The sequence below is a fragment of the Globicephala melas genome, chromosome 13 (assembly GCF_963455315.2).
Source record: "Globicephala melas chromosome 13, mGloMel1.2, whole genome shotgun sequence".
Classification (NCBI taxonomy): Eukaryota; Metazoa; Chordata; class Mammalia; order Artiodactyla; family Delphinidae; genus Globicephala; species Globicephala melas.
The window spans coordinates 61,493,888-61,507,055 of record NC_083326.1 but is presented as its reverse complement, the minus strand read 5'-3'; the positions used below and the strand labels follow the sequence as shown (position 1 = coordinate 61,507,055).

At 43.0% G+C, this 13,168-nt stretch overlaps 1 protein-coding gene across 14 annotated transcripts in view; it reads right to left on the bottom strand.

The window, feature by feature from the left end:
- The window catches only part of PRELID3A (PRELI domain containing 3A), an 85,356-nt gene that overhangs the window by 46,047 nt on the left and 26,141 nt on the right, over positions 1–13,168 (bottom strand). For 13 of the 14 annotated variants that reach the window (XR_009566549.1, XR_009566551.1, XR_009566550.1 and 10 more), the window contains exon 1: positions 12,896–13,018. The exons of the other annotated variant lie outside the window; for it this stretch is intronic. Coding sequence is in view for 10 of the 13 variants with exons in the window: in XM_060311228.1 (XP_060167211.1) it covers positions 12,896–12,927 (32 nt within the window). In the remaining 3 variants the exon portion in view is untranslated. Of the gene's footprint in view, positions 1–12,895; positions 13,019–13,168 lie in introns of those variants that run through there. 14 annotated transcript variants of the gene reach the window in all.

Genomic DNA, 13,168 nt, shown 5'->3' with positions numbered 1-13,168 from the left:
CTGCCCTGCAAACTAGTTCATCTGTACCATTTTTCTAGGTTCCACATATATGCATTAATATACGAGATTTGTTTTTCTCTTTCTGACTTACTTCACTCTGCATGACAGTCTGTAGATTCGTCCACGTCTCTACAAATGACCCAATTTCGTTCCCTTTTATGGCTGAGTAATATTCCATTGTACATATGTACCACATCTTCTTTATCCATTCGTCTCTTGCTGGGCATTTAGGTTGCTTCCATGACCTGGCTGTTGTAAATAGTGCTGCAATGAACACTGGAGTGCATTTGTCTTTTTGAAATATGGTTTTCTCTGGCTATATACCCAGTAGTGTGATTGCTGGGTCATATGCTAATTCTATTTTTAGTTTTTGAAGGAACCTCCATACTGTTCTGCATAGTGGCTGTATCAATTTACATTCCCACCAACAGTGCAAGAGGGTTCCCTTTTCTCCACACCCTCTTCAGCATTAGTTGTTTGTAGATTTTCTGATGATGCCCATTCTAACTGGTGTGAGGTGAGATACCTCATTGTAGTTTAGATTTGCATTTCTCTAATAATTAGTGATGTTGAGCAGCTTTTCACGTGCTTCTTGGCCATTTGTACGTCTTCTTTGGAGAAATGTCTATTTAGGTCTTCTGCCCATTTTCTTATTGGGTTGTTTGTTTTATTAATATTGAGCTGCATGAGCTGTTTATATATTTTGGAGATTAATCCTTTGTCCGTTGATTCGTTTGCAAATATTTTCTCCCATTCTGAAGGTTGTCTTTTCGTCTTGTTTGTAGTTTCCTTTGCTTTGCAAAAGCTTTTAAGTTTCATTAGGTCCAATTTGTTTATTTTTGCTTTTATTTCCATTACTCTAGGAGGTGGGTCAAAAAAGATCTTGCTGTCATTTATGTCAAAGAGTGTTCTTCCTATGTTTTCCTCTAAGAGTTTTATAGAGTCTGGTCTTACATTTAGGTTTCTAATCCACTTTGAGTTTACTTTTGTGTATGGTGTTAGGGAGTGTTCTAATTTCATTCTTTTACCTGTACCTGTCCAGTTTTCCCAGCATCACTTATTGAAGAGCCTGTCTTTTCTCCATTGTATACCCTTGCCTACTTTGTCATAGATTACTTGACTATAGGTGCGTGGATATTATCTCTGGGCTTTCTATCCTGTTTCATTGATCTATATTTCTGTTTTTGTGCCAGTACCATATTGTCTTGATTACTGTAGCTTTGTAGTAGTCTGAAGTCACGGAGTCTGATTCCTCCAGCTCTGTCTTTTTCCCTCAAGACTGTTATGGCTATTCGGGGTCTTTTGTGTCTCCATACAAATTTTAAGACTTTTGGTTCTAGTTCTGTAAAAAACTCCATTGGTAATTTGATAGGGATTGCACTGAATCTGTAGATTGCTTTGGGTAGTATAGTCATTTTCACAATACTGATTCTTCCAATGCAAGAACATGGTATATCTCTCCATCTGTTTGTATTATCTTTAATTTTTCTCATCAGTGTCTTCTAGTTTTCTGCACACAGGTCCTTTGTCTCCCAGGTAGGTTTATTCCTAGGTACTTTATTCTTTTTGTTGCAATGGTAAATGGGAGGGTTTCCTTAATTTCTCTTTCAGATTTTTCATCATTAGTGTATAGGAATTCAAGAGATTTCTATGCATTAATTTTGTATCCTGCTACATTACCAAATTCATTGATTAGCTCTAGTACTTTTCTGGTGGCATCTTTGGGATTCTCTACGTATAGTATCATGTCATCTGCAAACAGTGACAATTTTACTTCTTTTCCGATTTGGATTCCTTTTTTTTCTTTTCCTTCTCTGATTGCTGTGGCTAAAACATGCAAAACTATGTTGAATAACAGCGGCGAAGGTGGACATCCTTGTCTTGTTCCTGATCTTAGAGGAAATAATTTCAGTTTTTCACCATTGAGAATGATATTTGCTGTGGGTTTGTCATATATGGCCTTGATTATGTTGAGGTAGGTTCCCTCTATGCCCACTTTCTGGAGAGTTTTTATCATAAATGGGTGTTGAATTTTGTCAAATGCTTTTTCTGCATCTATTGAGATGATCATATAGTTTTTATTCTTCAATTTGCTAATATGGTGTATCACATTGATTGGTTTGCATATATTGAAGAATCCTTGCATCCCGGGGATAAATCCCACTTGATCATGGGGTATGATCCTTTTAATGTGTTGTTGGATTCTGTTTGCTAGTATTTTGTTGAGCTTTTTTGTGTCTATGTCCATCAGTGATATTGGTCTGTAATTTTCTATTTTTGTAGTATTTTGTCTGGTTTTGGTATCAGGGTGATGGTGGCCTCATAGAATGAGTTTGGGAGTGTTCCTTCCTCTGCAATTTTTTGGAAGAGTTTGAGAAGGATGGGTGTTAGCTCTTCTCTAAATGTTTGACAGAATTCATCTGTGAAGCCATCTGGTCCCAGACTTTTGTTTGTTGGAAGATTTTTAATCACAGTTTCAATTTCATTACTTGTGATAGGTCTGTTCATATTTTCTATTTCTTCCTGCTTCATTCTTGGAAGGTAATACCTTTCTAAGAATTTGTCCATTTCTTCCACGTTGTCCATTTTATTGGCATAGAGCTACTTGTAGTAGTCTCTTAGGATGCTTTGTATTTCTGCAGTGTCTGGTGTAACTTCTTTTTCATTTCTAATTTTATTGATTTGAGTCCTCTCCCTCTTTTTCTTGATGAGTCTGGCTAATGGTCTATCAATTTTGTTTATCTTCTCAAAGAACCAGCTTTTAGTTTTATTGATCTTTGCTACTGTTTTCTTTGGGTTTTTTTCATTTATTTCTGCTCTGATCTTTATGATTTCTTTCCTTCTACTAACTTTGGGTTTTGCCTGTTCTTCTTTCTCTAGTTCCTTTAGGTGTAAGGTTAGATTGTTTGAGATTTTTGTTTCTTGAGGTAGGCTTGTGTTGCTATAAACTTCCCTCTTAGAACTGCTTTTGCTGCATCCCATAGGTTTTGGATCATCGTGTTTTCACTGTCATTGGTCTCTGGGTATTTTCTGATTTCCTCTTTGATTTCTTAAATGATCTCTTGGTTATTTAGTAACGTATTGTTTAGTCTCCATGTTTTTTACGTTTTTTTCCCTGTAATTGATTTCTAATCTCATAGCGTTGTGGTCAGAAAAGATGCTTGATATGATTTCAATTTTCTTAAATTTACCGAGGCTTGATTTGTGACCCAAGATGTGATCTATCCTGGAGAATGTTCCATGTGCACTTGAGAAGAAAGTGTAATCTGCTGTTTTTGGATGGAGTGTCCTATAAATATCAATTAAATCTATCTGGTCTATTGTATCATTTAAAGCTTCTGTTCCCTTATTTATTTTCATTTTGGATGATCTGTCAATTGGTGTAAGTGAGGGGTTAAAGTCCCTCACTATTATTGTGTTACTGTCGATTTCCTCTTTTATAGCTGTTAGCAGTTGCCATATGTATCCAGGTGCTCCTATGTTGGGTGCATATACATTTATAATTGTTATATTTTCTTCTTGGATTGATCCCTTGATCATTATGTAGTGTCCTTCCTTGTCTCTTGTAACATTATTTTAAAGTCTATTTTATCTGATATGAGTATTGCTACTCCAGCTTTCTTTTGATTTCCATTTGCCTGGAATATCTTTTCCATCCCCTCACTTTCAGTCTGTTTGTGTCCCTAGGTCTGAAGTGGGTCTCTTGTAGACAGCATATATACGGGTCTTGTTTTTGTATCCATTCAGCAAGCCTGTGTCTTTTGGTTGGAGCATTTAATCCATTCATGTTTAAGGTAATTTTCAATATGCATGTTATTACTACCATTTTCTTAATTGTTATGGGTTTGTTTTTGTAGGTCCTTTTCTTCTCTTGTGTTTCCCACTTAGAGAAGTTCCTTTAGCATGTGTTGTAGAGCTGGTTTGGTGGTGCTGAATTCTCTTAGCTTTTGCTTGTGTGTAAAGCTTTTGATTTCTCCATCGAATCTGAATGAGATCCTTGCTGGGCAGAGTAATCTTGGTTATAGGTTCTTCCCTTTCATCACTTTAAATATATCGTGCCACTCCCCTTTGGCTTGTAGAGTTTTTGCTGAGAAATCAGCTGTTAACCTTATGGGAGTTTCCTTGTATGTTATTTGTCGCTTTTCCCTTGTTGCTTTCAATAATTTTTCTTTGCCTTTTTTTTTTTTTTTTGCAGTACACGGGCCTCTCACTGTTGTGGCCTCTCCAGTTGCGGAGCACAGGCTCCGGACGTGCAGGCTCAGTGGCCATGGCTCACGGGCCCAGCCACTCCGCGGCATGTGGGATCTTCCCGGACTGGGGCACGAACCTGTGTCCCCTGCATCGGCAGGCGGACTCTCAACCACTGCGCCACCAGGTAAGCCCTTTGTCTTTAATTCTTGTCAATTAGATTACTATGTGTCTCGGTGTGTTTCTCCTTAGGTTTATCCTGCCTGGGACTCTCTGCACTTCCTGGACTTGGGTGGCTATTTCCTTTCCCATGTTAGCGAAGTTTTTGACTATAATCTCTTCAAATATTTTCTTGAGTCCTTTCTCTCTCTCTTCTCCTTCTGGGACCCCTATAATGCGAATGTTGTTGCATTTAATGTTGTCCAGAGGTCTCTTAGGCTGTCTTCATTTCTTTCATTCTTTTTTCTTTATTCTGTTCCGCAGCAGTGAATTCCACCATTCTATCTTCCAGGTCACTTATCCGGTCTTCTGCCTCAGTTATTCTGCTATTGATTCCTTCTAGCGTATTTTTCATTTCAGTTATTGTATCTGTATATCTGTATTCAGTTATTGTATTCATCTCTGTTTGTTTGTTCTTTAATTCTTCTAGGTCTTTGTTAAACATTTCTTGCATCTTCTCCATCTTTGCCTCCATTCTTTTTCCGAGGTCCTGAATCATCTTCACTATCATTATTCTGAATTCTTTTTCTGGAAGGCTGCCTATCTCCACTTCATTTAGTTGTTTTTCTGGGGTTTTATCTTGTTCCTTCATCTGGTACATAGCCCTCTGCCTTTTCATCTTGTCTATCTTTCTGTGAATGTGGTTTTTGTTCTGCAGGTTGCAGGACTGTAGTTCTTCTTGTTTCTGCTGTCTGCCCTCTGGTGGATGAGGCTATCTAAGAGGTCTGTGCCAGTTTCCTGATGGGAGGGACTGGTGGTGGGTAGAGCTGGGTGTTGCTCTGGTGGGCAGAGCTCAGTAAAACTTTAATCTGCTTGACTGCTGATGGGTGGGGCTGGCTTCCCTCCCTGTTGGTTGTTTGGCCTGAGGCAACCCAACACGGGAGCCTACCCTGCTCTTTGGTGGGGCTAATGGTGGACTCCGGGAGGGTTCACACCAAGGAGTACTTCCCAGAACTTCTGCTGCCAGTGTCCTTGTCCCTGCAGTGAGACACAGCTACCCCCTCCTCTGCAGGAGACCCTCCAACACTAGCAGGTAGGTCTGGTTCAGACTCCTATGGGATCACTGCTCCTTCCCCTGGGTCGTGATGCACACACTACTTTGTGTGTGCCCTCCAAGAGTGGAGGCTCTGTTTCCCCCAGTCCTGTCAAAGTCCTGCAATCAAATCCCACTAGCCTTCAAAGTCTGATTCTCTAGGAATTCCTCCTCCCTTTGCTGGACCCCTAGGCTGGGAAACCTGATGTGGGGCTCAGAACCTTCACTCCAGTGGGTGGACTTCTGTGGTATAAGTGCTCTCCAGTTTGTGAGTCACCCACCCAGCAGTTATGGGATTTGGTTTTTTTTGTGATTGAGCCCCTCCTACTGTCTCATTGTGGCTTCTCCTTTGTCTTTTGATATGGGGTATCTTTTTTGGTGAGTTCCAGTGTCTTCCTGTGGATGACTGTTCAGCAGTTAGTTGTGATTCCGGTGCTCTCACAAGAAGGAGTGAGCACACATCCTTCTACTCTGCCATCTTGAACCAATCTCCTCTGGCAGATTATTTTGATCGCGTCCAACCTTCACTGTACAATGAAGGCAGCAGGGAAAACTGGTTCACACCAGCCTTTCAATATATGTCTTTTTCCTTAGGATAAATTTCTAGAATGGAATTACTAAATTAAACATCAAAGATTATGAATATATTGAAGGTTTTTGTTTCATCTTTGATGTCCTTTTTAAATATAACTTATTGACCATGAACTTACTTTATCCTCATAAAACGCTCATCCCAGGTCAAAAAGCTAGCAATGAGACGCAGACTAGAGCTGGGTCTCCCAGCCCCTACTCCACAGTCTTTCTGTCACACCCATGGCCTCTGCACTGTCAGGTCCAGAAGCCCCGCTCTTTAACAAAGGAATGCTTTTTCAAGCCATGGAATCGTGTCACCGCACTAACATGTCCACCAGCTCCAAAGAAGCAGAGATGAAGCTGGTCCTGATCACTCTGCAGTGGACAGGGAGCCTTTCTTCTCAGTAAAAGAACTGTCAGGGGCACAGTCGACAACTCTGCGGAAGGAGGGAGAATCCAGATACGCATGAGAGCAGAGGCGGGGGATGGGGGCTGCCCAGTGAAATAAGCTGTGAGCTTTGTAAGTCAAGTTCCCCAGAGTAGTTCCCATAAAAATCATTACTTTAGGCAGAATAGGGTGAGGACACAGGGTGCCTGGGACCTGCCTACAACAACCCAGGGGAAGGAGCAGGGAATGGGGGCGCATGAGACCAGACATCTGTGAGAGGAACTGTTAGCCTGCAGAAGGGCACTGCACTCATTATTCCAGTCTCCACTCTTGCATAATGTGCATAATAATGAGTCCAAAAAAAAAATTGGAGGGACTTCCCTGGTGGCACAGTGGTGAGGACCCTGCTCTCCCAATGCAGGGGGCCCAGGTTCTATCCGTGGTCAGGGAACTGGATCCCACATGCTGCTGCTGGGAGTTCACATGCCACAATTAAGGGGCCTGTGGGGCACAGCTGAGGAGCCCGTGAGCTGCAACTAAGAAAGCCCGTGTGGGGAATTCCCTGGTGGTGCAGTGGTTAAGAATCCATCTGCCAATGCAGGGGACACAGGTTCAAGCCCTGGTCTGGGAAGATCCCACATGCCACGGAGCAACTAAGCTCATGAGCCACAACTACTGGGCCTGTGCTCTAGAGCCTGTGAGCCACAACTACTGAGCTTGCATGCCACAACTACTGAGGCCCATGCACCTAGAGCCCGTGCTCTGCAACAACAGAAGGCACCGCAATGAAAAGCCCATGCACTGCAACAAAGAGTAGCCCCCACGTGCCGCAACTAGAGAAAGCCCGCGTGCAGCAATGAAGACCCAACACAACCATAAATAAATAAATTTATTTAAAAAAAAGAAAGCCCACCTGCCACAACTAAGACCCAGCGTGATGAAATAAAAAAATAAAATAAAATGGAATGGAATGGAAATGAAATGAAATAAAATAAATATATGTTTTAAAAAAAAAAAAGGATGAAGGAAAAGTGCTCAGACCCCAAGAGACCCCGGGCCAGCCCAGTGGTTCTTGGAGCAAGGCCCGCAAAGCTGGGCTCTCTGGCCCCTCCAGGAGCCTGGGTGCTGCTGGGAGGGCCTGCCCTTCTGGCTGCACGACATCAGCCAAAGCTGCAGGAGCCCGAGTCAGACCACAGACTGCCAGCCTCTCCCCAGGAGTGACGGCCGGGTCAAGGCTGCATGGTGGTCACTGCTGAGCTGTGCACTCAGGGCCCATCCCTGATGAGAAAGTAAAAGGACTCATTTTACTACACCTGGATCCCTGGTTCTGAGTGAGGGCACAGAAAGGATGCGGGAGGCCTTGCTGGTCGGGAAGCACTGGTGGCCACAGGGGTGGCAGCTCAGCTACTGTGCTTCCCCAGCCACCACTTCTCCTTGAAACTACTGACCACAAACTGTGGTCACTCAGACGTGGGTGTCGGACAGGCATTTTCTCAAAGATTAATGAAGTGAGCCTGTCACTTGGAGGAAAACACCTGATGGCATTTGCTGTCAAAGATAAAACTTGAGCTTCTAAGTGAAAACTGGAATTTTAGAAAACTTGTATCACTACCATGGGCCTGCTGCTTGCCCCACACTGTACCCGGTGACCCACACAGCCAAGTGACCAGTGCGAGACGTCACAGATCACATGGGAGAAGGACTCATTCAAAGTACGAGACGGGCCATTACTCTGGTCCTCGTGGTGTCAGATTTTACACTGCAATTAATTTGAGAAATTACTGCTTGTTTCGTTGCAATAGCAAAGAACAGCTACGACTATTTTTAAACACTTTTGAAATACCTTTGCCAACTAGGTTTTACTCACATATAGTGTGAGGCTGGATTTTAATCATTTACTTCAACCAAAACAACAGACTGCAAACACTGAATGCAGAAGCCGACAGGACCATCAAGTTAGTGTCCATGCAGGGACCTCCCTGGTAGTCCAGTGGTAAAGAATCTGCCTTCCAATGCAGGGGACACGGGTTTGATCCCTGGTCAGAGAACTAAGATCCCACGTGCCACGGGGCAACTAAGCCTGCGCACCACAATTACTGAGCCTGTGTGCCTCAACTAGAGCTCACGTGACGCACCTACAAAGCCCACACGCTCTGGAGCCCATGTGCCACTAGAGAGAAACTTGGGTGCTGCAATGAAAGATCCCACATGCTGCAAGGAAGATTCCGCGTGCCGCAATGAAGACCCAACACAGCCAAAAAGTAAATTAATTAATTAAATTATTTTTTAATAAAATAAAAAATTAAAAAAAATAAAATCTGTTGACAATAAAAAACAGTGTCTATGCAGCCCGCCATTATAGAAATTGGGAAAAAATAAACAAAACAGTGCCACTCTTACTACTTTGAGGGGTTTTGGAAACTACAGGTTTTTTAAATTTAAGAAATGTTATTTATGTTAATGTAATGGGTTTATTACTGTTAATTTTAATAAATTAATAAATATCTTAAAATTTATCAGTTTTAATTTCTAATATGGTAAATATTAGTAGATTTAACCCACATAAACAAACACTGTTTGGGTCCCCAATATTTTCTAAGAGTGTAAAGAGGTCCTACTGCTGATGAGTTTGAGGATTTCTGGCCTAAGTAAATGCCCTTGATTAACTGACCCAGAAATATACACAGGAGTGGTCACCACAACATGATTTGTAATAAGGGGGAAACAATGTCCCTTCAATAAGAGAAAGAAAAAATGGTGACATATTCTTTATGGAATAAATGGAATATTGGAATACTATACAGCTGAGATACAAATGTGTATGTGTACATGTATACACACAGATCTCAAATAGATACACACACACACACACGCACAGATCTCAGGAACACATTGTTGAGAAGAAAGAGAAACTGAAAAGATCTGTACAAGATGGTGCCAGTGATTTCTATTTTAAAAAAACAAATACTACATTTTGTTTATGGAACATATACCTTCGGGAGGCTACCCACCAGGTTCACAATCATGACCGCCTGTGAGAGAGAGGAGGGAACAGCACTAGGAGGCGACAGTGGGCACTTCACCTCCTACCTGTAACATTCCATTTCTCTTATTTAAAAAGGGACGGGGTTCCCTCCTCCTGGCCACAGAGCAAGCCTGCTTTAGGGCAGCCTCTCCTCCTTACTTCCCTGAGAGGGACACTGCCTACTAGAGACCTCTCCTGGGAGCTGCTGGAATCCAAGTAGTGTACAGCCTTGACTGCTGGGAATCTACTCATACTGGCTGTTATTAAAGATTTTGTTATAGCCCACCTGAACCCTCAGTCAATGCTGTAAGGATGGGATTTATAAACCTGTATTTACCAGCCTGTTAATTTTTAAGTGCCCCTTTCTATATGTTTCTATTTCGGTCCTATATTTTCCACTACTATTTAATCTACTTTAAACCAAAGGGTTCTCCATTTCTGTGGGAGTTTATACTGCTCTCAGCTCTGTCTGATCTCCAGTGCCCAGGGTTTCTTCGGTGTGTGAACAATGGAGGAAAACTTGGTGTGTGAACAATGGAGGAAAACTTGACTCAAAAGTTTTCGTGCCCCAGCAAAGGAAACAAAATGAAACAAAAAGACAACCTACGGAATGGGAGAAAATTTTGCAAAGGATGCAACTGATTAATTTCCAAAATATACAAACAGCTCATACAGCTCAGTAACAACAACAACAACAAAAAACCCAATCCAAAAATGAGCAGAAGACCTAAATAGACATTTCTCCAAAGAAGACACACAGATGGCCAATAGGCACATGAAAAGATGGTCAACATTGCTAATCCTTAGAGAAATGTAAATCAAAACTACAATGAGAAAAAAAAAAAAAAAACTACAATGAGGTACCACCTCACACCAGTCAGAGAGACCATCATTAAAAAGTCTACAAATAACAAATGCTGGAGAGGGTGTGGAGAAAAGGGAACCCTCCTACACTGTTTGTGCAAATGTAAATTGGTGCAGCCACTATGGAAAACAGTAGGGACGTTCCTCAAAAAACTAAAAATAGAGTAGCCATATGATCCTGCAATACCATTCCTGGGCATATATCCAGAGAAAATTATAATTCTAAAGGATACATGCACCCCAACGTTCACTGCAGCACTATTTACAATAGCCAAGATATGGAAGCAACCTGAATGTCCATCTAAAGATGAACGGATAAAGAAGATGTGGTATACATACAGGATGGAATAATATTCAGCTATAAAAAAGAATGAAGTAATGTCATTTGCAGCAACATGGATGGACCTGGAGATTATCATACCAAGTGAAGGAAAAGTCAAGCAAAGACAAATATCATATGATATTGCTTACATGTGGAATCTTAAAAAAATGACACAAATGAACTTACTTACAAAACAGAAATAGACTCACAGACATAGAAAACAAACTTACGATTACCAAAGGGGGAAGGGAGGGAATTAAATTAGGAGTTGGGAATTAAAATATACACACTGCTATATATAAAATACATAACCAACAAGGACCTGTGTATAGCACAGGGAACTATACTCAGTATCTTGTAATAACCTATAATGGAAAAGAATCTAAAAAAGAGTGTGTGTGTGTGTGTGTGTGTGTGTGTGTGTGTATATATATAATCTGAATCACTTTGCAGTACACCTAAAACAAATACAACATTGTTGGACTTCCCTGGTGGTCCAGTGGTTGAGACTCCATGCTTCTACAGCAGGGGAGCAGTTTGAGCCCTGGTCAGGGAACTAAGATCCCACATGTCTGTCGTGCGGCAGGGGGTGGGGGGGACTAATACAACATTGTAAATCAACTGTATTGCAATAAAAAACTTTTTTTAAGTCTTTGTGCCTGATTATTTTTGGCCTTTCAAGAGTAAATTTATTATTTCCAATCAAATATTCAACAAACATATAAAAAGAAAACAAGTATAGAAAGAAAAAGGTGTGTAATCCTCAGAGGAAAAAAATCAGGGATTTCAAGGGACTAAGCAAGGGGAAAACTCCATGGTAAGCTCAGCTAGAAAGCCAGGCTTCCAAATCTGTACCGTCCTGCAGATGTGATGCTGCCACACAGCATCATGTCACCGGCCCTGGCAGCTGCGTGACCTCCCCCCAGCGGTCTTCCACATTTGTCAATTCTCATCATGACGCTCGGCTTTTAAAAATCAATGGGAGGAGATCTGTGCCCAGTCCACAGGAGCTCAGGGGTTGACGGGAATTTCTCTGGTGGACAGTCGCCCTCATTTCAAAGGACATCTGCTCCCCAGGATATTCCTTGGTCCCTCACTGAGCACCTACTATGTGCCAGGGACACAAAATGAATGAAGTGAGGGTTGAAGCAAGGATGCACACTACCACACGGATGAACCTCAACAATCATGCTAACTGAAAGCAGCCAGACACAGAAGACGGTTTGGTGTATGATTGCATTTATGTGAAATGTCCAGAAAAGGCAAATCCATAGAAACAGGAAGCAGATACTGATCTGGCTGGGGCGAGGAGTGGACAGTGACTGCAGACGGGCATGAAGGGTCTTTGTAGGATGAGGAAATGTTCTACAACTGGACTATGGAGATGTTGTACAACTATGTAAATTTACTAAAAGTCGTTGAATTGTATGATTTAAATGGGTGAATATTATCAATAGTGACTTTTCACAGCTGACAATTCACTTCTGCTTGTCGACCAACATTTCCTGAATTTGTAGGGCAGTCCTGGCCTGAGCTGCACAGCCTGGGCATTCACCATCTGCAGGAACTTAACCTGTCTCCTCTGCATCCAGATGGTGCCCGGCATGTCCCATCTTTGGGAGAACTGAGAAAATCTCTGGAGTAAGTCTGGGAATGGAACCCCAGATGAGATTTTTCTGCAGGTTGCAGGCTGTACAAAAATCAACACTAAAATTGGATCCCATCAAGTCTAAAGATTTCATTAAAATAATTTCGGAGGTTTTTAACCCACTGATAAATTTTCATTATAATTTTACATGAAAAGTTCAAAGGATGACAATTCTATTTCATGCAGTATTTTTTAAATTAAAAAACGAAATGCTGTTCTAAGTGAGATCAAGGAATTTAAAAATCTTAGTTCCTTTAAAAACTATGAAAGAATGAGCTCAGAGTGTCACAGATGAAGTGACAAGAAAAGATACCGCCTAGGTCACGAGGGCACTTTTAATCAGCTGGAGGCTTTCCAGTGCCCACAGTGCATTCAGGGCCAAAGCCCCCACATGCCCACGCCGGCTCCCTCTGGAGGCCGTGACCAGCCACTCGGCGGGTCCCGCCCCCGCCCCTTGTGACAGCCCCGCGCGAGGTGAGGCCAGGCCGGCGGAGGCGAAGACGCGGTCCCCCGACCCCGGGCCCTTGCAGGTCACTGCCCGCAGCGCGGCCCAACGAGGGACAGAGCCCGCCCTCCCGGAGGACACGGCCCAGGCCCAGGCCAGTCTGGACTCACTGCGGCCGCAGCCGGCTCACCCGAACACATGCTCCGAGCTCCAGACCCTCATCGTCGCCCACGCAGAGCCCTGCGCGGGGTGCTCCAGGCCCAGGGAAGCTCCAGGGCCGGGATGCTCCGCTCCGCGGGGGGCGGGGCGTGTGGACGCGGTGTGTGGGGCGTTTAGGGAGTGGGCGGGTCAGGACTGGGCGCCCGCCCATCACGAGAGCGGCGGCACCACGGCTGCGCGGAAGGGACTGGCAGTAGCTGTGCCGGCCGCAGGCACGGACTACGTGGCGGGGCGGGGCCCCTGG